General features: G+C 43.9%; 2 protein-coding genes across 2 annotated transcripts; one reads left to right on the forward strand and one right to left on the reverse strand.

Annotated features, from left to right (window-relative positions):
- The first annotated feature begins 9,283 nt into the window (after window positions 1-9,283).
- Window positions 9,284-10,387, forward strand: LOC136645008 (uncharacterized). The gene is made up of 2 exons (XM_066621266.1): window positions 9,284-9,481; window positions 9,566-10,387. Exons 1-2 carry the CDS (start codon window positions 9,284-9,286, stop codon window positions 10,088-10,090), a joined length of 723 nt encoding a protein of 240 aa, XP_066477363.1. The 3' UTR covers window positions 10,091-10,387.
- A 10,630-nt stretch (window positions 10,388-21,017) lies between these two features.
- LOC136645897 (uncharacterized) lies at window positions 21,018-21,837 on the reverse strand. Its single transcript, XM_066622348.1, has 2 exons — window positions 21,708-21,837; window positions 21,018-21,623 (listed from the first exon to the last, which is right to left on the reverse strand). Exons 1-2 carry the CDS (start codon window positions 21,834-21,836, stop codon window positions 21,099-21,101), a joined length of 654 nt encoding a protein of 217 aa, XP_066478445.1. The 5' UTR covers window position 21,837; the 3' UTR covers window positions 21,018-21,098.
- Window positions 21,838-23,825: the final 1,988 nt, after the last annotated feature.

Genomic DNA, 23,825 nt, shown 5'->3' on the forward strand with positions numbered 1-23,825 from the left:
GTGGAGTGGCAAGGTGGAAAACCGACAAGTGCCCAGCTTGTCTACCACCAACTCCAACCTGTTGCTCAGGTGAGTTCTCTGATATTCTTCCAGTCTGCTCATCGTGAATCAGAGTGTATCATGGTAGTGGTAGCCCCCCTTTGCCTTCAGTGCTGCTGGAGGAAAAGGGGAGGGGAACTGCTTCAGTTTCAATTGCCTCTCCCAGCCCACATGGTGCTTATGAAGTGCCAAGTGGGCAAGTGGAGGCAATCTGGAACCCAACTCCCTTTTCTAGATCGTGGTGCACAGTCTCCCTCCTCCATAGTGCATGCGCCATTCCTGTTCATTCGAAACAGAAGTGGTGTAAAGCAGGGAGGCTGCATGCTGAGCTCCAGGTAAATGAAATTAAGGGGGCAGGGAATCTCTGTCCTCCCCTTCCCTCCCTATCTACATGGGGTGCTCGCTTATCTCCCCCTGCTTGCTTGCTGGCCTGCTGTTATCTGTAGGGGTGGACACACAAAGAGTCAGTACATTTGGAGGAGGAATTTGGGTGGGGAGCCTGGTTCACCCCTATGAGCAATGATTGGTATCAAGGGGCCTTGCAGCACCAGCCCCCTTTCTACTAGAAAATACCTCTTGCTGAAGGCACTGATTCCCTTTCCCCAGGTTTGCCACAGCAGTCACCACTCTGAAAGTCATCATCTGAAAGTGTCCTTATCTGTGCAAAGTAACTCTGTATGGAACTGTACTCAGGAAAGACAATATGGTATGGTGTATCTTTAGCCCTCATGTAAGGTAGGAGCAGGGCAGGTCCATCCATGAGGCGAACTGAAGCGTTACTTCAGATTGCCGATTGGTGTGGGATTCTCATCTCCGTTTGCCTCAATTGCTTCTCTTCTTCCATTCTCTGGATTGGAAAAGAGGACAGAAAGTAAGAGGACATGTGGAAGGGAGGTGAGTGCTGAGCTAGAAGAGTGAGAGGAACAGAGGCTGACACACCATTGTGTAAGGGGGCAGCATACCACCTCAGATATCAGGAGGCCTTAGGCCAGCCCTGGATAGGAATTACGCCATAAAATGGAAACAATGTTAGCCATACAGTGTAGTATGTATGCTCTGTCTAGAAATTCTGACTTAAAGTACTACTCTACCAATGAACGCCAAAATCAAACAGTCATAGTAAAGCTATGCAAGCCAAATTCTTGTGTTAACAAAATCTGGTACCAGAGAAGAATGTTCTGAAGAATTCAGCTTTTAGATAGCTAATCTATCAAAGGTGTTTCTTGTTGGAAGAACATATTTTATATTTATGAATAGTTATTTGCTTTGAAAAGCATTGCATTGTATCATGAAATGCTGAAATAAAGTACTGTAGCTCCAGTTAACTTTGAAAATAAGGAATTATTTGGGATAGGTTACTTTTTACTCTTTGGCTGTTATCCATAATCCACTTAAACCAATCTGTTTACACTCAAGGCCTTGGCTTAGAGCCCAGTGCTCAAATGAGAGCCATAGTGTTCAAAACTACAAGTAAGAACATTGGGAAGGTAGATGTTAATATTAAACTGGGTAAAAGTCATACAGTAGATATGCCCTTAGAATCATCAAATGGTTCCTGATACGGCAACATGTCTCACTAAGAGTACAACCCTAACTTTCCATTAGGCCAGCGCAGGCCCCCCTGCGCCAGCTCAAGTGTGTTGTGAATGTGTCATAAAGTATGTTTGTGACTACTTGTGAGCTGGGTAGGCCAGCGCAAAGATGTGGGCTAGCCTGCCAGTGTCAGATCCATTGCCGGAGAGGATAGGTTTGTGTTGGACATGGCAGGTCAGTGCAGGGGGTGGGAGAAGGTGGTGGGAGGGCAAACGGGTGACAGTGAGGGGGCATTTTTGGACAGAGGGAGGGTGGTCTGGGAGGTGGATCGAGACCGGGGGAGGGGGTGGGACTAGCTGCAGCAGGCTGGCTGTATCCTAACCTTCATCACTGGTCCAATCAGCCTTACGCGAACTGGTCCGGTGTTTTGTAGCTCCAAGCAATACATACCACTCCCCCATGAGTACGTTTAGGAGTGCCCAAATAGACTTATAGTCTGGTTGCAACCATGTGGGGTAGCTGTTCGTGAGAATTAGCATCTCCACATGGGGCCTGCAGTTGCCCCCATCATGGCAGTTACACAAACAAATTCCACATGCAGTTTTCGTCTAACCACAGTGGTGCCTTTGAGTAATATGGTTGGACTGTGAACTTGCAGGCAGCTCAAGGTGCTTTAGAGGAGTGAGGGAGTTACTTGCCAAAGCCTTGTTGCTCACCTCACCAATCGGGCTGCTTACACATTTAGCTATACTGGGGTACAATCATTGTTCACTGGTACCTGGGTACAGCATAATGTGTGAACAACCTGGTAACTTGCTTGATGTTTTTACCTGGGCATGTGGCAGCTCTGCAAAGGAAGATCCACCCTATCACATACTGCAGCAGGCTTTACAACAGCTTAGGGTGCAATCTAGAGGCACCCTTTGCCCGGTGTAAGTCCCTTGTGCCGGCCCAGGAGGGTTGCAAACGTGCCATAAGGCACGTTTGCGCCTCCTTGGAAGTTTGCAAGACCGGTGCATAAAGGCACACCGGTCTGCGGAGGCTAACACAAGCGTCTGCACCAACAGAGGCACCGAGCCTTGCACCAGCCCAGTTGGGCCGATGCAAGGCTCTGGGGTGGGCAGAGAGAAGGGGGGGAGGAAGGAGGGAGGCATTCCAGGGTGTGCGGGAGGCAGGGCTTGGACCCGGCAGTTATGACAGATCCCAGCCCCCGGGGAGTTCAAGCCGCTCCGCTTGAACAGTATCCACCAATTATGTTTTTCCAATACAGTTGTGCCCCTTATTCGCAAGGGTTCCGTTCCAGAATTCCCCATAGATAGCTGAAACCACGGATACGGGTGAACACCTTTCCCCACAGTCTGGGGTGACTGGCTTCTCCTGACCTCCTAATGCCTTATAAGACATTTTAAAGTCACTTTTGGTTTTTCTGAGAAACAGGAAGTCACATGTTTTGAGCTCTAAAGCTCGGTCTCTGCTGAGCTCAGAAACCCCTCTGGAGGCGAAGGGAGCAGAGCTTCCCTCACCTTTGGAGGGGGTGCACATGGGGGGGTGGACCTGATTTGCGGATAACTGAATCCATGGATACAGGATCTGCGGATATGGTGGCCCTCCTATATATCCATAGGTCAAAGGACTCACACATTCTTGGCTTTTAAATCAGTCATGAAAGGCGAGTTACTACCATGTAAATAAATACAATGAAGAACAGAGTAGAGTCTTCAGCAATGTGTAGGTGGGGGGAATCTTGGGCAGTACCTGCGATCTTTGGTACATGCATAGTTATTTGAGAAGCACGTTCTTATTTTCATTTGTGAAATGTTAAGAATGAAATTGTTGCACCAAGTAAGAAGTATGTTTTCGAGTCACTGTGAAACGAGGCAGCAAGGGTTAAACCTCTATCCTTGAAGATGAGAAAGGTGGGTAATAGGTAATTGATCATAAGGAAGTGAATGGAGCATTTGACTGCTTCGCAAAATGTACACAGTGTTTCTCAAACTGTGAGTCAGGACCCACTAGGTGGGTTGCGAGCCCATTTCATGTGGATCCCCATTCATTTCAATATTTTATTTCTTTATATATTAGACTGGTATGGGACTGCATTTGGGGAAATGTTACAAATCTGTATTTTTAACAGGCATGTGTATGCTTTTAACAATGATAGTCATTGGGACTTACTCCTGGGTAAGCGTGGGTAGGATTGCAGCCTAGGATCGTTAAAAATGTTCCTGCTTGATGATGTCACTTCTGCTCATGACATCACTTCCGGTGGGTCCTGACAGATTTTCATTCTAAAAAATGGGTGCCGACACTACATTTGAGAACCACTGTGCTGTGGTATCTGGCACAATATACCTTCATCCTGGCTGTACCTGAAAACTCTGATCAGCATTTTTTGTGCCACTATGACTGTTGTGCTTTGGGGATGATTCATTTGTCAGCCTATTGTCATATTTGTACCAGGTAAACAAAGTATTTTTAATAGACATCTCAGTATATGCATCCATTTTCAGGAAGGAATGAATGCTGATTGAACTCGTCAATAACAGTGCCAGAGCCCAAGCCTATGCTTGTCTGCTCAGAAGTAAGTCCCATGATAGTCAATGGAGCTTACTTCCAGGAAAGTATGGATAGGATTGTAGCCCCAGTGTATTAACCAAAAATATGGTTATTGTGCTTTTTTCACCCTTTTCACCCTATGTACAAGCGTAACAGAATGATCTGTAAACTCCACTGGTTACTTTTGCTGAATTTTATTTATCTGTTTAACCAGTGACACAGTGGGAACATTGGAGAGCAGGAGCTCATCATGATATACTCCTCCTCCCAGCTCTCCACTAAGGCTCTACAAAGCAAAACATCAACTTTTGGTATCTTCATTAAAGTGTTTTTTTCCCCTCCTTTATTTGTACTTTGAAAATTGCTATATTTCATTTAAAGATTTAACTCATTTCATTCCAAACTCCTAAAATGAATTGCAATCGTTTAAAACAAATGTTAAAAAAATGTGAAAAATTGAATTTTAAAAATATAGAAGGTATATTAGAGTATTATCCTGTGTACATTTACTCAGAAGTTATCCCTAGTGTGTTCAGCAGGACTTACTTCCAGGTAGGTATATATAGCATTGCTATTTTAATGTAAGATGAACTACATACTGTCTGTCAAATAGCCCTTTGGAAAGACAGTGGCCTATACCAGGTTCTTCTGGATAGGAGCTGGGAGAGGATCCAGAGATCCACAAAATTGACCTGTTTATCCAGAAGAAGGTCACACCAATGGGAGTTACTTTCATGAAAGGTGTTTAACAATTTGCTTCTTAAAAGGGGAATGAAGTGAATTTAAGCCAGTGAAGATGTTAGACTTTATACTGAATACAACTAGAACATAGACATGTTAGGGACCACCTATTCAAACTTTCATATTCTATCTGTTTGAATTATACTGTAACTTTTTTAGTGATTTCTAAAATTTTCTTAGTGACCATTTTCACTTTGGGAATCCATCTGTCAGTTTTCATCGCTGATAAAAACTTGCTTACTTGGCCTGCATCTTATGCGAAGGGTTACTTTCCAGAAACCTCTCTCTCTCTCTCTCTCTCTCTGCATATTATCAAGATCCATGTTATAAAACAAGTTGCTGTGAAACAATGTAGCAGTTTCCTCAATGCTATTAAGCCACCCAGTGCAATATTGTGAGTGGGGAGCGGGAGGCGGGGCCAGGGTCTCACAGTTGGGCCGAATCCTAGCCCCATTCCCAGGCAACTCAGGGCAATCTTGGGCTGCTCAGATTTGCACCACCAATTTAGGTGGTGCAGATCCAAGTAGACCCACTGGGGCTGCTGTAGCTCTCCCTGGGATAAGGGGAAAAGCTTACCCTTGACTCGGGCTGATCCACAAGCAGCCCAAAACCTGCTCTAGATACAGCGCCACTTGCCTGCCTGTTCTAGCACAAGTTAGGATTGTGCTGTAAAGTATGCAAAAGATGTGGACTGACTGTATATACATTCCACCTTTCCCATGTGCTCATTTGGTTATACAATGTAATGCATATGCAAATGTGCAAATGTATATGCACATTTGCAAATGCAAATGTGTTTCATAGGTGCAATCCCAACCCATTTTCCAGCACTGACATAAGGGCAATGCAGGTCTCCAGTTGGGAGGCAATGCAGGTCTGAGGTAAGGGAACGAGCATCCACTGTTTAGGCCAGTGATTTTCAACCTTCTTCATCTCATGGCACACTGACAAGGCATTAAAATTGTCAAGGCACACCATCAGGTTTATGACAATTGACAAGGCACACGACGCTGCCAGTGGGGGGCTCACATCCCCCTTGGCCCTACTAATAAATTATCTTCCCCAAAATTCCTGTGGCACACCTGTGGACCACTTGGCACAGTGGTTGAAAATGGCTGGTTTAGACTAATGACCATGATACACTCTAGCTGAGTGGTTCTCAAACTGGTGGGTCGTTTGTGTAATGCTCTACTCTTGGAATCTTCAGTAAAAGTGGGCACAAAGCTCTTTCGTTTTGCAGGAGGTGCTTTGCGCCTGCTTCTTTTGCAGATTCCAAGCGTCAGGGAGTGCTGTGCAGGGCTGCGCAGGGCTCCTTACACCTCCTGCAGCCCAGCATCACAAGCACCCCATTGCCCCCCTTAGCCCCTCGTTGCCCTAGCCCCTCCCCCGCAAGAACTTACTGAGGGAGTAAAGCTCCCTCAAAGTTTGAGAAACACTGCATCATTTCTACACTAGTCTGACCTAAAACCTGCCTTGTGAGGTTTTACTATAGTAGGTTTTACTATTAGTAAAACTAATAATACCTGGAGAATCCACAAAGTGCTAGGTCACATTTACTACTTTCCATTTACTAATGAAAGCATGATGTTTGTCTGAGCAAATGCATTTTCTGATGGACTGAGCAGTTATATGGAACTCAATTTAGCCTGGAATAAGAGTAAATTGCCATTGCAAAAAGTGCATTTCAACAGTGCATTAGAGGGTCCTTTTGTAGGGTTGCTGCTATTACATTATAATTTCCTGAGTGTTTTTCTTTCGTTAAGTGATTGAAATGGAACTGTTGCAACTGAAGCAACGGAACTGTTGCTAAACAAAATCATTATAAATGTAACTGCCAATGCATATCCCAAAAAGGTTTGGCCTAACAGGTGGTTTATCTTTTGTGGAAGTTCCTGTAAACTATGCAGGCGTTATACAATCTGTGGTTTTATATTTACCTGAGGGTTCATTCTGTCAGCTTGCCAACATCTGTAATTACTGATGTGGACTTCAACTCCTGTCCACCAAAAATGTTGATGAAGGAGCTCTTTCACATCAGGCATTCTTTGAAGCATTTGCTTCCAAATACGAGAGTTCTGGAGTAACCCCACTTTGGTTTCATCAGAACTAGATTCCTTAGGAATAAGTGCTCTGAGAGGGGAGGAGGAGCCAACAGTGGATGAACAGACATGTCTCCAGGGGCTCCTGAGAGACAGTCTGTTTTCCCTCCAAAAACTGCAGGTCCAAAGAGGATCTGAAGATCTTTATCAGGAGAGATAAGATCTTTCCACGGTGCGGGGGGGGGGGGCGGACTTTCTTCTTGGAAACGTAATTGTCAGGGAAAGTACTGGGGGAGGTGCAGTGTCTGCAAACAAGCTGCTGGCTCCGTGCTAAGATACCATATGGAAGAAAAAGCATGAAGCGTAAAGTTTAAGTTGGAAATTTAAGATGAGTATGTGTTAATATTGTCCCCGGCTTTGATTGACTGATTTGGCTAAAAGCCCTTGTCACAACCTTAGGGGGTTTGGGGTGCTCAGAGTTCTTGGTTCTTGAACCCTAAAGCCCTCAAGGCCCCCCTGTCCAGTGGTACTGCCACCACCCTGTATGTGCCAGTGTCTCAGTCCAGGGACACTGAGACGCTCTAGGCTTAATTCTATCCTTTCCAGGCACTGAGCGCTTTCTCCTATTAAAGCTTCAGTTCTCAAGTTACTAGATCTCAATGAGCACTTGGTAGCTTGCTGAACGGCTAGGCAGGATTCTGAAACTTTGCCCCCAACAGACAATGAAACAACTTAGTAAAAGAGATTTTAGTTTATTAAGTACATAAGGTTACATAAGTTACATAAGGCAGCAAATGCTAGAGGCATAAACATCTAGGAAACATATCAGCAATAAAATAATAAAGCTAGCCGGCTATCTCTATTAATCCCTATCTCTCACCTGGGTCAGCTTCTTGTAGATCTTTTAGCTCCAGGCTACCTGTGAGGCCAGATGCCCATGTTGGACAATGGAGCTCACAGCGTGCAAGATGTTGCACCCAAAACCTCTGTCCAAGAAGGGATGGACCCACCCTTCAGGCCTCATTATTATACTTCTTATGCTAATAGTACTGAGGTGACTTCATACTTATTTAGACCGTCCAATCAGAAACTTTTGAGGACAGAACCTTCTTGAAGTGGGCCTGGTTGCTAGCCCTCTTAGTTCTTACCCCTCCCAACTGGAGATCCACAGCTGCATTTCATCAGCTTGATAAGGCGCCATTCTATCTGCAAAGGTACTACATTCCAATGGGTTGTAATTCTTGTTGTCTGTCCTTTCTGGCCGGCAAAGGAGAGACAACAATCTTTGTGTTTGTTTACTCACCTTCTTGCAGCTAGGAACTGCTAGCAACTTCTCTGTTACTGACTTAGTTTGGTTCAGGCTCCACATGCTAACCAGTAGTAGGAAGTACATACCTTATGTCAAACTATTTTGACAGCTGGTCCCGCCCCTTTTTACTGGAAATCCCGCCCCCTAAGGGGGGTTCAAGTGACCCCTCAAACAACTCCCCCCACTGCCCCCCACCACTGGGGAGGGTTTTTGGGGCACCCCGACATTTGGTTTGGCGGGAAAAGGAACCCGTCAATAAAAGTGTGGGAAAGGGGTTCATGTGACCCCTCAAACAACTCCCCCCACTGCCCCCCACCACTGGGGAGGGTTTTTGGGGCACCCCGACATTTGGTTTGGCTGGAAAAGGAACCCGTCAATAAAAGTGTGGGAAAGGGGTTCATGTGACCACTCAAACAACTCGCCCCGTTCCCCTCGACCGCTAGGGAAGGGTTTTGTAGCTCCCCGACATTTGGTTTGGCGGGAAAAGGAGCCCGCCAATAAAGTGTGGGAAAGGGGTTCATGTGACCACTCAAACAACTCGCCCCGTTCCCCTCGACCGCTAGGGAAGGGTTTTGTAGCACCCCGACATTTGGTTTGGCGGGAAAAGGAGCCCACTAATAAAGTGTGGGAAAGGGGTTCATGTGACCACTCAAACAACTTGCCCCATCGTCGCCGACCAATAGGCGCAGGTTTCATAGCTCTCAGACCACCGTGTGGAGCCAATGGGAAAAAAGGGGGAGTGGGAACAGGTCCGGACATGTCCTTGTATTTAAGGCACAGGTCCTTTGGGGGGGGGGGGAGGGAGAAACCTGTTCAGCCTTTTGCTGTTGCTGCTGTTTCTGCCATGGCCTCCCCTCTGAAAAGCTCACCCGCTTCGCCTTCTGAGACCGAGACTCCCCAGTTGGAGTGCGAATCCCCTGCCGGGGAGGAGAGTGAAAATCACACTATGGTGGTGGTCAAGATGGAGAGCCCCGAAGAAGAGAAGGAGAACGTGCCGCCTTCTGAGGGGGGGGAGACACCAGTCAGACCCGTGGATTCTCAAAACTACGTTCGCAAACTGCTCAAGATGGAGAGCTGCGATGAATCAGAGACCCCAGACAGGCCCACTGATTCTCAAAGCCTACCACAGGCACCTATGAAGAAGAAGCAAAAATGTAGGCGTTATGAAGATGAAGAGGATGATGTGTTACCGTTTCCATCTTTGAACCTGGTTTACCAATTTGCAATGGAAGAGCCACCTGTACCTAGAGAAACTGAAGCAGAGGTAAATCACTGTGCTTGAGTGCATACGTGAGTGTGTTGCCTGAAATGTAAAATCAAAAAAATACTTATTTGTGTTTTTTTGTAGGCTATTCCAAAGAAGGATGTGAACCAAGACGCTTTCAAAACGCTACGGAACATTTTAGGGGTTCTCCCGCTGGACAGACAGAACAAAAATCTGACATCACAGACAAGGCAGAGAATCACAAAGAGTGTGCTGAGAGCAAGTTTGTTCACCATAGTGAAGTATTGTGTATCAAAATTTCTCGAAGTGTCCTGTGACGGATGTCAAACAAAGGCCCCAAACCAGGATGCCCATGTCTGCTTGGACTGGACTCAGGAGTTTATTCGAGACATGCTGCGCAGGGTTATGAAGAAATTGGACATTAGAAGTCTGTTGCACACGTGTATCTGTATTGCATTTTCATTAGGTTGTCTGGAGATGAAGCAGGAATTTCCTGAATACGTTATGTCTTTATTGGATCATGTATATAAATTTGAATCTGAACCCCATAAAATAGCTGCTAATCTGCTTCAGCCGCAAGATCGTGTTTTTCTTTTTTCTGTTGAAAGAGTGGTCAAAGCCAAATCTTTTTGGTTTTATCTGATGTAATATTATTGGAATAATAATGGAGTGGAATGGAATATTAATATATGGATCTTGCATGACTAGGGAAAAAAAGTAGAGAGAGAGAATGCTTATTTTAAAAAAAAATGTGCATGTTTAGGAATAAATTGCAGATCTTGCATGACTAGGGAAAAAAAAGTAGAGAGAGAGAATGCTTATTTTAAAAAAAAAAATGTGCATGTTTAGGAATAAATTGCAGATCTTGCATGACTAGGGAAATGATGCTTTCAATGGAATTTTAGAAGTAGAGAGAAGACAAGTGAGAGAGGGGATTGCTTATTGTTCTATGTATGGAAATAAAAAATCAAATTTTTTTTACAAGGTCTTGTGTGTTTGTTGCTTACAAGGGGGGGTTTATTTCAATTGAATTTTAGAAGACATGGGCTTGGGGGGCATGGGAGAATAGAACCTGCTCACATAGGGGTTACACTAAAAAAAAAAAGGACTGAAAATCAGAAGCTGATCAGACACATTTTTATATGGGAAAACAATTTCAGCTATTTTATATTCCATGAGACTGGGAATCAGAATCTGTGTCTGGTTTTTTACACGTGCAAAAACCAGATACAGGTCAATGGGTTAATCCTGAATGATTGCATTCCATTAACTTGGAAATATATCAATTTTTGACCTGTATCTGGTTTTTTACACGTGCAAAAACCAGATACAGGTCAATGGGTTAATCCTGAATGATTGCATTCCAATAACTTGGAAATTTTTTGACATGTGAAACAGAATTTGGGGTCTGTTTTTTACGTGACTTCTTTTAAGATTTATGGTGTGAAAATAAAAACATACTAACTTACCATCATTTTTGTTTATTGTATGGGCCTGGGAAGAAAAAACTAATTGGAATGTCCAGATGTGAGGGTACAGAGATTTTTCCTATAAAAGGGGACACCTTATTGTGTGTGTCAGTAGATCTTCCAAAAATAGAAGGCTGCACTTCATTTGGTAAGCATATTGCTCTCCTTGCCTTGGAATTTGTATGTGAATCTGATAGAATTAAATATTGCTTCTCTCTATCTATCTGTATGTCTTTTATGTCAGAATCTGTATGTCAGACTGCTTTTATTCAAGGTTTGTATTTTTCACTCTGCAAGTGCTCTGGGGCATTCTTGGTCTGAGAAAATCTTACACCTGTATCGCTGGCTGCATAATTTTGTATGAATGTACTATGCCAACCAACATGTCTGTGTGAAACTTGCCTCTGTGTGTGTGTGTGTGTGTGGTGTGTGTGTGTGTGTGTGTGTGTGTGTGGGGGGGGGGGGTGGGCGGGTGGGTGGTGTGGGGCTGTCAGCAGGGGCCTCTCTTATTCAATGTGGGCCTGTGGGCCTTTACACTTTACAAGTGGTCAGTGCAAATTGTTTGAAATCTTGATTTTTTGGGAGGGAGGGGGTGGAATGTTTTGAGCATTTTCCAACACTGCAAGGGCCTGTGTGAATCTGTTAGAAATAAAAAAAATGCTGCCTTTATTCATGAGGGGGAGATGGTCAGGCTGCACAGTTTTTTTTTTGGAATGTTCCTTTTCACCTGTATGATTTGAATTTTGGTCATTATCCAGCTAGGACAATGGCTGTGTGTATGTGTGTGTGTGGGTGGGGTGGGGCTGTCAGCAGAGACCTCTCTTATTCAATGTGGGCCTGTGTGCCTTTACACTTTACAAGTGGCCAGTGCAAATTGTTTGAAATCTCTGATTTTTGGGAGGGAGGGGGTGGAATGTTTTGAGCATTTTCCAACACTGCAAGGGCCTGTGTGAATCTGTTAGAATTAAATATTGCTTCTCTCTATCTATCTGTATGTCTTTTATGTCAGAATCTGTATGTCAGACTGCTTTTATTCAAGGTTTGTATTTTTCACTCTGCAAGTGCTCTGGGGCATTCTTGGTCTGAGAAAATCTTACATCTGTATTGCTGGCTGCATAATTTTGTATGAATGTACTATGCCAACCAACATGTCTGTGTGAAACTTGCCTCTGTGTGTGTGTGTGTGTGTGTGTGTGTGTGTGTGTGGGTGGGTGGGTGGGTGGGGTGGGGCTGTCAGCAGGGACCTCTCTTATTCAATGTGGGCCTGTGTGCCTTTACACTTTACAAGTGGTCAGTGCAAATTGTTTGAAATCTTGATTTTTTGGGAGGGAGGGGGTGGAATGTTTTGAGCATTTTCCAACACTGCAAGGGCCTGTGTGAATCTGTTAGAAATAAAAAAAATGCTGCCTTTATTCATGAGGGGGAGATGGTCAGGCTGCACAGTTTTTTTTTTGGAATGTTCCTTTTCACCTGTATGATTTGAATTTTGGTCATTATCCAGCTAGGACAATGGCTGTGTGTATGTGTGTGTGTGGGTGGGGTGGGGCTGTCAGCAGAGACCTCTCTTATTCAATGTGGGCCTGTGTGCCTTTACACTTTACAAGTGGCCAGTGCAAATTGTTTGAAATCTCTGATTTTTGGGAGGGAGGGGGTGGAATGTTTTGAGCATTTTCCAACACTGCAAGGGTCTGTGTGAATCTGTTAGAATTAAATATTGCTTCTCTCTGTCAGAATCTGTATGTCAGACTGCTTTTATTCAAGGTTTGTATTTTTCACTCTGCATGTGCTCTGGGGCATTCTTGGTCTGAGAAAATCTTACACCTGTATCGCTGGCTGCATAATTTTGTATGAATGTACTATGCCAACCAACATGTCTGTGTGAAACTTGCCTCTGTGTGTGTGTGTGTGTGTGTGTGTGTGTGTGGGTGGGTGGGTGGGGTGGGGCTGTCAGCAGGGACCTCTCTTATTCAATGTGGGCCTGTGTGCCTTTACACTTTACAAGTGGTCAGTGCAAATTGTTTGAAATCTTGATTTTTTTGGGAGGGGGTGGAATGTTTTGAGCATTTTCCAACACTGCAAGGGCCTGTGTGAATCTGTTAGAATTAAATTTTGCTTCTCTCTATCAGAATCTGTATGTCAGACTGCTTTTATTCAAGGTTTGTATTTTTCACTCTGCATGTGCTCTGGGGCATTCTTGGTCTGAGAAAATCTTACACCTGTATCGCTGGCTGCATAATTTTGTATGATTGTACTATGCTAGCCAACATGTCTGTGTGTGATTCTGTGAAACTTGCCTCTCTCTCTCTCTATCTGTGTGTGTGTGTGTGTGTGTGTGTGTGTGTGTCAGAGGCCTAATAGGCTGTCTTTAATTCAGGGTCTGTTTTGTTTACTCTGCATGCACTCTGGAGCATTCATGGTCTGAGTAAAACTTCCATATGCTGGCTTATTCAGGAAATATGCTTTTTCGTGTGTTCTGTGTTCCTGTGTGAATCTGTTAGAAATAAAAAAAAAAATGCTGCCTTTATTCATGAGGGGAGATGGTCAGGCTGCACAGTTTTTTTTGTTTTTTTTTTTTTTGGAATGTTCCTTTTCACCTGTATGACTTGAATTTTGGTCATTATCCAGCTAGGACAATGGCTGTGTGTATGTGTGTGTGTGTGTGGGTGGGGTGGGGCTGTCAGCAGAGGCCTCTCTTATTCAATGTGGGCCTGTGTGCCTTTACAAGTGGCCAGTGCAAATTGTTTGAAATCTCTGATTTTTTTGGGAGGGGGTGGAATGTTTTGAGCATTTTCCAACACTGCAAGGGCCTGTGTGAATCTGTTAGAATTAAATTTTGCTTCTCCCTAACAGAATCTGTATGTCAGACTGTCTGTCTGTCTCAGAGTCCTATTAGGTTGTCTTTAATTCAGGGACCATGCTCTGTGATTTTGGGAGGGGTTGGGGATGTTTTTTCGCGTGTTCTGTGATCCTGTGTGAATCTGTTAGAAATAAAAAAATGCTGCCTTTATTCATAAGGGGGAGATGGTCAGGCTGCACAGTTTTTTTGGAATGTTCCTTTTCACCTGTATGACTTGAATTTTGATCATTATCCAGCTAGGACAATGGCTGTGTGTGTGTGTGTGTGGGTGGGTGGGTGGGTGGGTGGGGTGGGGCTGTCAGCAGAGGCCTCTCTTATTCATTGTGGGCCTGTGGGCCTTTACACTTTACAAGTGGCCAGTACACTCAAGCAGATCTCTGCCTTCTTATTGTCTGGACTGGATCTGTAAAGTGGGAAAAATATTGACCTACCTGGAAGGGTTGTTAGGGGGATGCCACAAAGATTTTTAGTAACGCTGCAGATGATAGCAGCTAGTAGGTAACTTCAAATGAGTTGACAAAAAACAACTCAACAACCAATCAACCCGATGACGGCAACACACTTCTCAGAAAGCTATGTGGATCAGATCTCTGATGGTTTGGTCTTAAGCGTGGTCTAATTTGTGGGTGAGCAAATGTGTTCAGTGCTAAGGGCTATATTAGGCATATTAACATGAACTGAAGAATTGCAAATAGTGTCCGTATTTGAGACACAAAATTCATTGAAAGGATTTGAGAAAAGAGGTAGCTTCATATTACACTGAACTTTGGTTTTTACTGTAATGTTGGCATGACAGGCTGTTGTTTCCTTCTACAGGGATACTGACCGGCCGCTGTGTTAATTACAGTGCCACTTCCCAGACCTGTGAGATCCAGGGTTGGTGCCCTGCAGAGATGGACTCTGTACCTGTGTAAGTGGTTGGAGAGCCCAATCCCTGATTCGTGCAAAGTAAGATACTATTGCTCACACTGTATACCTTCAAACAGAGTTGGAAAAGTGGTCAGTGGAATCATACTGTCCCATTCACCCACAGAGTTTTTTGTTTGTGGGCAAATATTCCTTGAAGCTGAGAATTCTCTTGTGTGGGTGGCCTACATTATTATATTATGCTATTATATTAAGATGCAAACTGATAACAAAGGGAGGAATGATTACTTTCTTTGGCAACAGTTGACTCTTGGTCAAGAGCTCAGATCAAATGCCCTTGATCAAGAGAGACATTTAGTGGTACCTTCTACAATGTATGCATACTTTATCCAGATCAAAATGGGCTTCCCAAGGCTAAGGAACAGAGGGCAGTTCCTCTGAGGGTGTGGGGGATGTGATTCAGTACTAGTTTGTTTCGTATGTTCCCCCCATCACCAGAACTCCCCAAATCCACTGCTCCAAGAGGTTGATTCCAACCATTTTTCTCCCAACAGACCCGTCATGCTGGAGGCAGAAAACTTCACCCTCTTCATTAAGAACAGCATCCGCTTTCCACTCTTCAATTTTGAGAAGTGAGTCACTAGAGTGACTCTAGAGTAAGAAACTTTGTAAGAGTAAGAGTAAGAAAGTCTTTCTTTGAGTAAGAAAGTCCAAAGAAACTTTGGTTAAAAACAACCTGCCAAGAAAGAAAGAAAGAAAGACTTTCTTTGAGTAAGAAAGTCCAAAGAAACTTTGGTTAAAAACAACCTGCCAAAAAGTCATCTGCCACAGAAATGCCCCATGGCTGATGTGACTTATTCCCTGGGGATTGATGGAGGCCCTGTGTGTCAAGAGAAGGAAACTGTGGCACAGACCAACAATAGCTGTGCTGCAGCAGCAGTTGTGGCTTATCAAGATAAAACGTATGTTATATATGTTCAGCATATATGTTGAACCAGAGTCAACCGCTGAAGGATCAGATCTCCATCAAATATGCTCTAAAACAGATCCAACCCCAGTTGTGCACATTTTGACCATCTTCAGACTTTTCCCTACCTTTCTTCACTGCTAACAGGAGAAATGTCAGAGTCAGTGCAATAGCTGGAATTTAAAAATTACACACCAGTAAGAAGATTGGTGGTGCCCAGCTGTCCCCATACCATATCATTCTTGGCCATGAAGCTAACTCTGGGCCAAAGTTCACCAAAAATCTACTAAATGCAATGTGAGCTTGAGTTTCTTACTCTAGAGTCACTCTAGTGACTCACTTCTCAAAATTGAAGAGTGGAAAGCGGATGCTGTTCTTAATGAAGAGGGTGAAGTTTTCTGCCTCCAGCATGACGGGTCTGTTGGGAGAAAAATGGTTGGAATCAACCTCTTGGAGCAGTGGATTTGGGGAGTTCTGGTGATGGGGGGAACATACGAAACAAACTAGTACTGAATCACATCCCCCACACCCTCAGAGGAACTGCCCTCTGTTCCTTAGCCTTGGGAAGCCCATTTTGATCTGGATAAAGTATGCATACATTGTAGAAGGTACCACTAAATGTCTCTCTTGATCAAGGGCATTTGATCTGAGCTCTTGACCAAGAGTCAACTGTTGCCAAAGAAAGTAATCATTCCTCCCTTTGTTATCAGTTTGCATCTTAATATAATAGCATAATATAATAATGTAGGCCACCCACACAAGAGAATTCTCAGCTTCAAGGAATATTTGCCCACAAACAAAAAACTCTGTGGGTGAATGGGACAGTATGATTCCACTGACCACTTTTCCAACTCTGTTTGAAGGTATACAGTGTGAGCAATAGTATCTTACTTTGCACGAATCAGGGATTGGGCTCTCCAACCACTTACACAGGTACAGAGTCCATCTCTGCAGGGCACCAACCCTGGATCTCACAGGTCTGGGAAGTGGCACTGTAATTAACACAGCGGCCGGTCAGTATCCCTGTAGAAGGAAACAACAGCCTGTCATGCCAACATTACAGTAAAAACCAAAGTTCAGTGTAATATGAAGCTACCTCTTTTCTCAAATCCTTTCAATGAATTTTGTGTCTCAAATACGGACACTATTTGCAATTCTTCAGTTCATGTTAATATGCCTAATATAGCCCTTAGCACTGAACACATTTGCTCACCCACAAATTAGACCACGCTTAAGACCAAACCATCAGAGATCTGATCCACATAGCTTTCTGAGAAGTGTGTTGCCGTCATCGGGTTGATTGGTTGTTGAGTTGTTTTTTGTCAACTCATTTGAAGTTACCTACTAGCTGCTATCATCTGCAGCGTTACTAAAAATCTTTGTGGCATCCCCCTAACAACCCTTCCAGGTAGGTCAATATTTTTCCCACTTTACAGATCCAGTCCAGACAATAAGAAGGCAGAGATCTGCTTGAGTGTACTGGCCACTTGTAAAGTGTAAAGGCCCACAGGCCCACAATGAATAAGAGAGGCCCAGCCCCACCCCACCCACCCACCCACCCACACACACACACACACACACACACAGCCATTGTCCTAGCTGGATAATGATCAAAATTCAAGTCATACAGGTGAAAAGGAACATTCCAAAAAAACTGTGCAGCCTGACCATCTCCCCCTTATGAATAAAGGCAGCATTTTTTTATTTCTAACAGATTCACACAGGATCACAGAACACGCGAAAAAACATCCCCAACCCCTCCCAAAATCACAGAGCATGGTCCCTGAATTAAAGACAACCTAATAGGACTCTGAGACAGACAGACAGTCTGACATACAGATTCTGTTAGGGAGAAGCAAAATTTAATTCTAACAGATTCACACAGGCCCTTGCAGTGTTGGAAAATGCTCAAAACATTCCACCCCCTCCCAAAAAAATCAGAGATTTCAAACAATTTGCACTGGCCACTTGTAAAGGCACACAGGCCCACATTGAATAAGAGAGGCCTCTGCTGACAGCCCCACCCCACCCACACACACACACACATACACACAGCCATTGTCCTAGCTGGATAATGACCAAAATTCAAGTCATACAGGTGAAAAGGAACATTCCAAAAAAAAACAAAACAAAAAAAACTGTGCAGCCTGACCATCTCCCCTCATGAATAAAGGCAGCATTTTTTTTTTTATTTCTAACAGATTCACACAGGAACACAGAACACACGAAAAAGCATATTTCCTGAATAAGCCAGCATATGGAAGTTTTACTCAGACCATGAATGCTCCAGAGTGCATGCAGAGTAAACAAAACAGACCCTGAATTAAAGACAGCCTATTAGGCCTCTGACACACACACACACACACACACACACACACACACACACAGATAGAGAGAGAGAGAGGCAAGTTTCACAGAATCACACACAGACATGTTGGCTAGCATAGTACAATCATACAAAATTATGCAGCCAGCGATACAGGTGTAAGATTTTCTCAGACCAAGAATGCCCCAGAGCACATGCAGAGTGAAAAATACAAACCTTGAATAAAAGCAGTCTGACATACAGATTCTGATAGAGAGAAGCAAAATTTAATTCTAACAGATTCACACAGGCCCTTGCAGTGTTGGAAAATGCTCAAAACATTCCACCCCCTCCCAAAAAAATCAAGATTTCAAACAATTTGCACTGACCACTTGTAAAGTGTAAAGGCACACAGGCCCACATTGAATAAGAGAGGTCCCTGCTGACTGCCCCACCCCACCCACCCACCCACCCACACACACACACACACACACACACACAGAGGCAAGTTTCACACAGACATGTTGGTTGGCATAGTACATTCATACAAAATTATGCAGCCAGCGATACAGGTGTAAGATTTTCTCAGACCAAGAATGCCCCAGAGCACATGCAGAGTGAAAAATACAAACCTTGAATAAAAGCAGTCTGACATACAGATTCTGACAGAGAGAAGCAATATTTAATTCTAACAGATTCACACAGACCCTTGCAGTGTTGGAAAATGCTCAAAACATTCCACCCCCTCCCTCCCAAAAATCAGAGATTTCAAACAATTTGCACTGGCCACTTGTAAAGTGTAAAGGCACACAGGCCCACATTGAATAAGAGAGGTCTCTGCTGACAGCCCCACCCCACCCACACACACACATACACACAGCCATTGTCCTAGCTGGATAATGACCAAAATTCAAATCATACAGGTGAAAAGGAACATTCCAAAAAAAAAACTGTGCAGCCTGACCATCTCCCCCTCATGAATAAAGGCAGCATTTTTTTTATTTCTAACAGATTCACACAGGCCCTTGCAGTGTTGGAAAATGCTCAAAACATTCCACCCCCTCCCTCCCAAAAAATCAAGATTTCAAACAATTTGCACTGACCACTTGTAAAGTGTAAAGGCACACAGGCCCACATTGAATAAGAGAGGTCCCTGCTGACAGCCCCACCCCACCCACACACACACACACACACACACACACACACACACACACAGAGGCAAGTTTCACACAGACATGTTGGTTGGCATAGTACATTCATACAAAATTATGCAGCCAGCAATACAGATGTAAGATTTTCTCAGACCAAGAATGCCCCAGAGCACTTGCAGAGTGAAAAATACAAACCTTGAATAAAAGCAGTCTGACATACAGATTCTGACATAAAAGACATACAGATAGATAGAGAGAAGCAATATTTAATTCTAACAGATTCACACAGGCCCTTGCAGTGTTGGAAAATGCTCAAAACATTCCACCCCCTCCCTCCCAAAAATCAGAGATTTCAAACAATTTGCACTGGCCACTTGTAAAGTGTAAAGGCACACAGGCCCACATTGAATAAGAGAGGTCTCTGCTGACAGCCCCACCCCACCCACACACACACATACACACAGCCATTGTCCTAGCTGGATAATGACCAAAATTCAAATCATACAGGTGAAAAGGAACATTCCAAAAAAAAAACTGTGCAGCCTGACCATCTCCCCCTCATGAATAAAGGCAGCATTTTTTTTATTTCTAACAGATTCACACAGGCCCTTGCAGTGTTGGAAAATGCTCAAAACATTCCACCCCCTCCCTCCCAAAAAATCAAGATTTCAAACAATTTGCACTGACCACTTGTAAAGTGTAAAGGCCCACAGGCCCACATTGAATAAGAGAGGCCCCTGCTGACAGCCCCACACCACCCACCCGCCCACCCCCCCCCCACACACACACACACACCACACACACACACACACACAGAGGCAAGTTTCACACAGACATGTTGGTTGGCATAGTACATTCATACAAAATTATGCAGCCAGCGATACAGGTGTAAGATTTTCTCAGACCAAGAATGCCCCAGAGCACTTGCAGAGTGAAAAATACAAACCTTGAATAAAAGCAGTCTGACATACAGATTCTGACATAAAAGACATACAGATAGATAGAGAGAAGCAATATTTAATTCTATCAGATTCACATACAAATTCCAAGGCAAGGAGAGCAATATGCTTACCAAATGAAGTGCAGCCTTCTATTTTTGGAAGATCTACTGACACACACAATAAGGTGTCCCCTTTTATAGGAAAAATCTCTGTACCCTCACATCTGGACATTCCAATTAGTTTTTTCTTCCCAGGCCCATACAATAAACAAAAATGATGGTAAGTTAGTATGTTTTTATTTTCACACCATAAATCTTAAAAGAAGTCACGTAAAAAACAGACCCCAAATTCTGTTTCACATGTCAAAAAATTTCCAAGTTATTGGAATGCAATCATTCAGGATTAACCCATTGACCTGTATCTGGTTTTTGCACGTGTAAAAAACCAGATACAGGTCAAAAATTGATATATTTCCAAGTTAATGGAATGCAATCATTCAGGATTAACCCATTGACCTGTATCTGGTTTTTGCACGTGTAAAAAACCAGACACAGATTCTGATTCCCAGTCTCATGGAATATAAAATAGCTGAAATTGTTTTCCCATATAAAAATGTGTCTGATCAGCTTCTGATTTTCAGTCCTTTTTTTTTTTAGTGTAACCCCTATGTGAGCAGGTTCTATTCTCCCATGCCCCCCAAGCCCATGTCTTCTAAAATTCAATTGAAATAAACCCCCCCTTGTAAGCAACAAACACACAAGACCTTGTAAAAAAAATTTGATTTTTTATTTCCATACATAGAACAATAAGCAATCCCCTCTCTCACTTGTCTTCTCTCTACTTCTAAAATTCCATTGAAAGCATCATTTCCCTAGTCATGCAAGATCTGCAATTTATTCCTAAACATGCACATTTTTTTTTTTAAAATAAGCATTCTCTCTCTCTACTTTTTTTTCCCTAGTCATGCAAGATCTGCAATTTATTCCTAAACATGCACATTTTTTTTAAAATAAGCATTCTCTCTCTCTACTTTTTTTCCCTAGTCATGCAAGATCCATATATTAATATTCCATTCCACTCCATTATTATTCCAATAATATTACATCAGATAAAACCAAAAAGATTTGGCTTTGACCACTCTTTCAACAGAAAAAAGAAAAACACGATCTTGCGGCTGAAGCAGATTAGCAGCTATTTTATGGGGTTCAGATTCAAATTTATATACATGATCCAATAAAGACATAACGTATTCAGGAAATTCCTGCTTCATCTCCAGACAACCTAATGAAAATGCAATACAGATACACGTGTGCAACAGACTTCTAATGTCCAATTTCTTCATAACCCTGCGCAGCATGTCTCGAATAAACTCCTGAGTCCAGTCCAAGCAGACATGGGCATCCTGGTTTGGGGCCTTTGTTTGACATCCGTCACAGGACACTTCGAGAAATTTTGATACACAATACTTCACTATGGTGAACAAACTTGCTCTCAGCACACTCTTTGTGATTCTCTGCCTTGTCTGTGATGTCAGATTTTTGTTCTGTCTGTCCAGCGGGAGAACCCCTAAAATGTTCCGTAGCGTTTTGAAAGCGTCTTGGTTCACATCCTTCTTTGGAATAGCCTACAAAAAAACACAAATAAGTATTTTTTTGATTTTACATTTCAGGCAACACACTCACGTATGCACTCAAGCACAGTGATTTACCTCTGCTTCAGTTTCTCTAGGTACAGGTGGCTCTTCCATTGCAAATTGGTAAACCAGGTTCAAAGATGGAAACGGTAACACATCATCCTCTTCATCTTCATAACGCCTACATTTTTGCTTCTTCTTCATAGGTGCCTGTGGTAGGCTTTGAGAATCAGTGGGCCTGTCTGGGGTCTCTGATTCATCGCAGCTCTCCATCTTGAGCAGTTTGCGAACGTAGTTTTGAGAATCCACGGGTCTGACTGGTGTCTCCCCCCCCTCAGAAGGCGGCACGTTCTCCTTCTCTTCTTCGGGGCTCTCCATCTTGACCACCACCATAGTGTGATTTTCACTCTCCTCCCCGGCAGGGGATTCGCACTCCAACTGGGGAGTCTCGGTCTCAGAAGGCGAAGCGGGTGAGCTTTTCAGAGGGGAGGCCATGGCAGAAACAGCAGCAACAGCAAAAGGCTGAACAGGTTTCTCCCTCCCCCCCCCCAAAGGACCTGTGCCTTAAATACAAGGACATGTCCGGACCTGTTCCCACTCCCCCTTTTTTCCCATTGGCTCCACACGGTGGTCTGAGAGCTATGAAACCTGCGCCTATTGGTCGGCGACGATGGGGCAAGTTGTTTGAGTGGTCACATGAACCCCTTTCCCACACTTTATTAGTGGGCTCCTTTTCCCGCCAAACCAAATGTCGGGGTGCTACAAAACCCTTCCCTAGCGGTCGAGGGGAACGGGGCGAGTTGTTTGAGTGGTCACATGAACCCCTTTCCCACACTTTATTGGCGGGCTCCTTTTCCCGCCAAACCAAATGTCGGGGAGCTACAAAACCCTTCCCTAGCGGTCGAGGGGAACGGGGCGAGTTGTTTGAGTGGTCACATGAACCCCTTTCCCACACTTTTATTGACGGGTTCCTTTTCCAGCCAAACCAAATGTCGGGGTGCCCCAAAAACCCTCCCCAGTGGTGGGGGGCAGTGGGGGGAGTTGTTTGAGGGGTCACATGAACCCCTTTCCCACACTTTTATTGACGGGTTCCTTTTCCCGCCAAACCAAATGTCGGGGTGCCCCAAAAACCCTCCCCAGTGGTGGGGGGCAGTGGGGGGAGTTGTTTGAGGGGTCACTTGAACCCCCCTTAGGGGGCGGGATTTCCAGTAAAAAGGGGCGGGACCAGCTGTCAAAATAGTTTGACATAAGGTATGTACTTCCTACTCTAACCAAAGCCTAACATGGACATATTCATGACATGCTCCTTTTTGGGAAGAGAGGCTGGGAGGTTCAACACCCCCAGCCACTCTTTGCTAACACACAGGTTAGGGCACTTCTTATAATGAGCTTACTCTATAGTTACTTACTAAGCAGGGTATAAAGCAGTGAAAGCTATAAGGCAGTTTGTAGTAGCAGGATTAGATACAGTGCGGTTACATGGAGAGTACTTCACAGACTTTTCACTAATACAGTTTGGTTACTACTTATGAACTAGTGCGTTGTGGATTTCTACTATACTACATGTGAGACAAAGCTTCAGCAAGACATTCATAGAACTGGAGAGATGTTGAATCTTAAATTGGTAATCCTGCAGCGATAAAGCCCAACACAGGATCCTTTGGTTGTCTTTGGCTTAGAGGGCTAAAGGTGAATGATCTGTTTACCTGTAGTTCCTAACAGGTAGGGTCCTATCTTAGACAAAGCCCACACTCATGGAAGACATTCCTGTAAAAGAACAGCTCCTAACCCACTCATGCTTGCATCAGTTTGAACCACAAACTTTTTAGAAAAATCTGGTGCTCTCAGGACAGGTGCTTCGGATAGACGTTGCTTCAGGGCATCAAAGGACTTTTGACACTCAGCTGTCCAGTTCACCTGTTGGGGTAAATGCTTATGACACAGGTTAGTTAAAGGGGTAGCAAGAGTTGAGAAGTGAGGCAAAAACTTTCTGTAGTAGGAAACAAGTCTAAGGAACAATTGAACCTGTTTCTTCGTCTGAGGGACATGCCAATTCACAATATTGTCTACTTTAGCTTCCATATGCCTCATTTGTCCACTTCCAATCATGTGACCTAACTACTGTACAGTTCCTCTGGCAAATTGACATTTAGAGGCTCTGAGAGTAAGACCAGCATCTTTCAAAGTCTGTAG

Source organism: Tiliqua scincoides, chromosome 3 (assembly GCF_035046505.1).
Source record: "Tiliqua scincoides isolate rTilSci1 chromosome 3, rTilSci1.hap2, whole genome shotgun sequence".
Classification (NCBI taxonomy): domain Eukaryota; kingdom Metazoa; phylum Chordata; class Lepidosauria; order Squamata; family Scincidae; genus Tiliqua; species Tiliqua scincoides.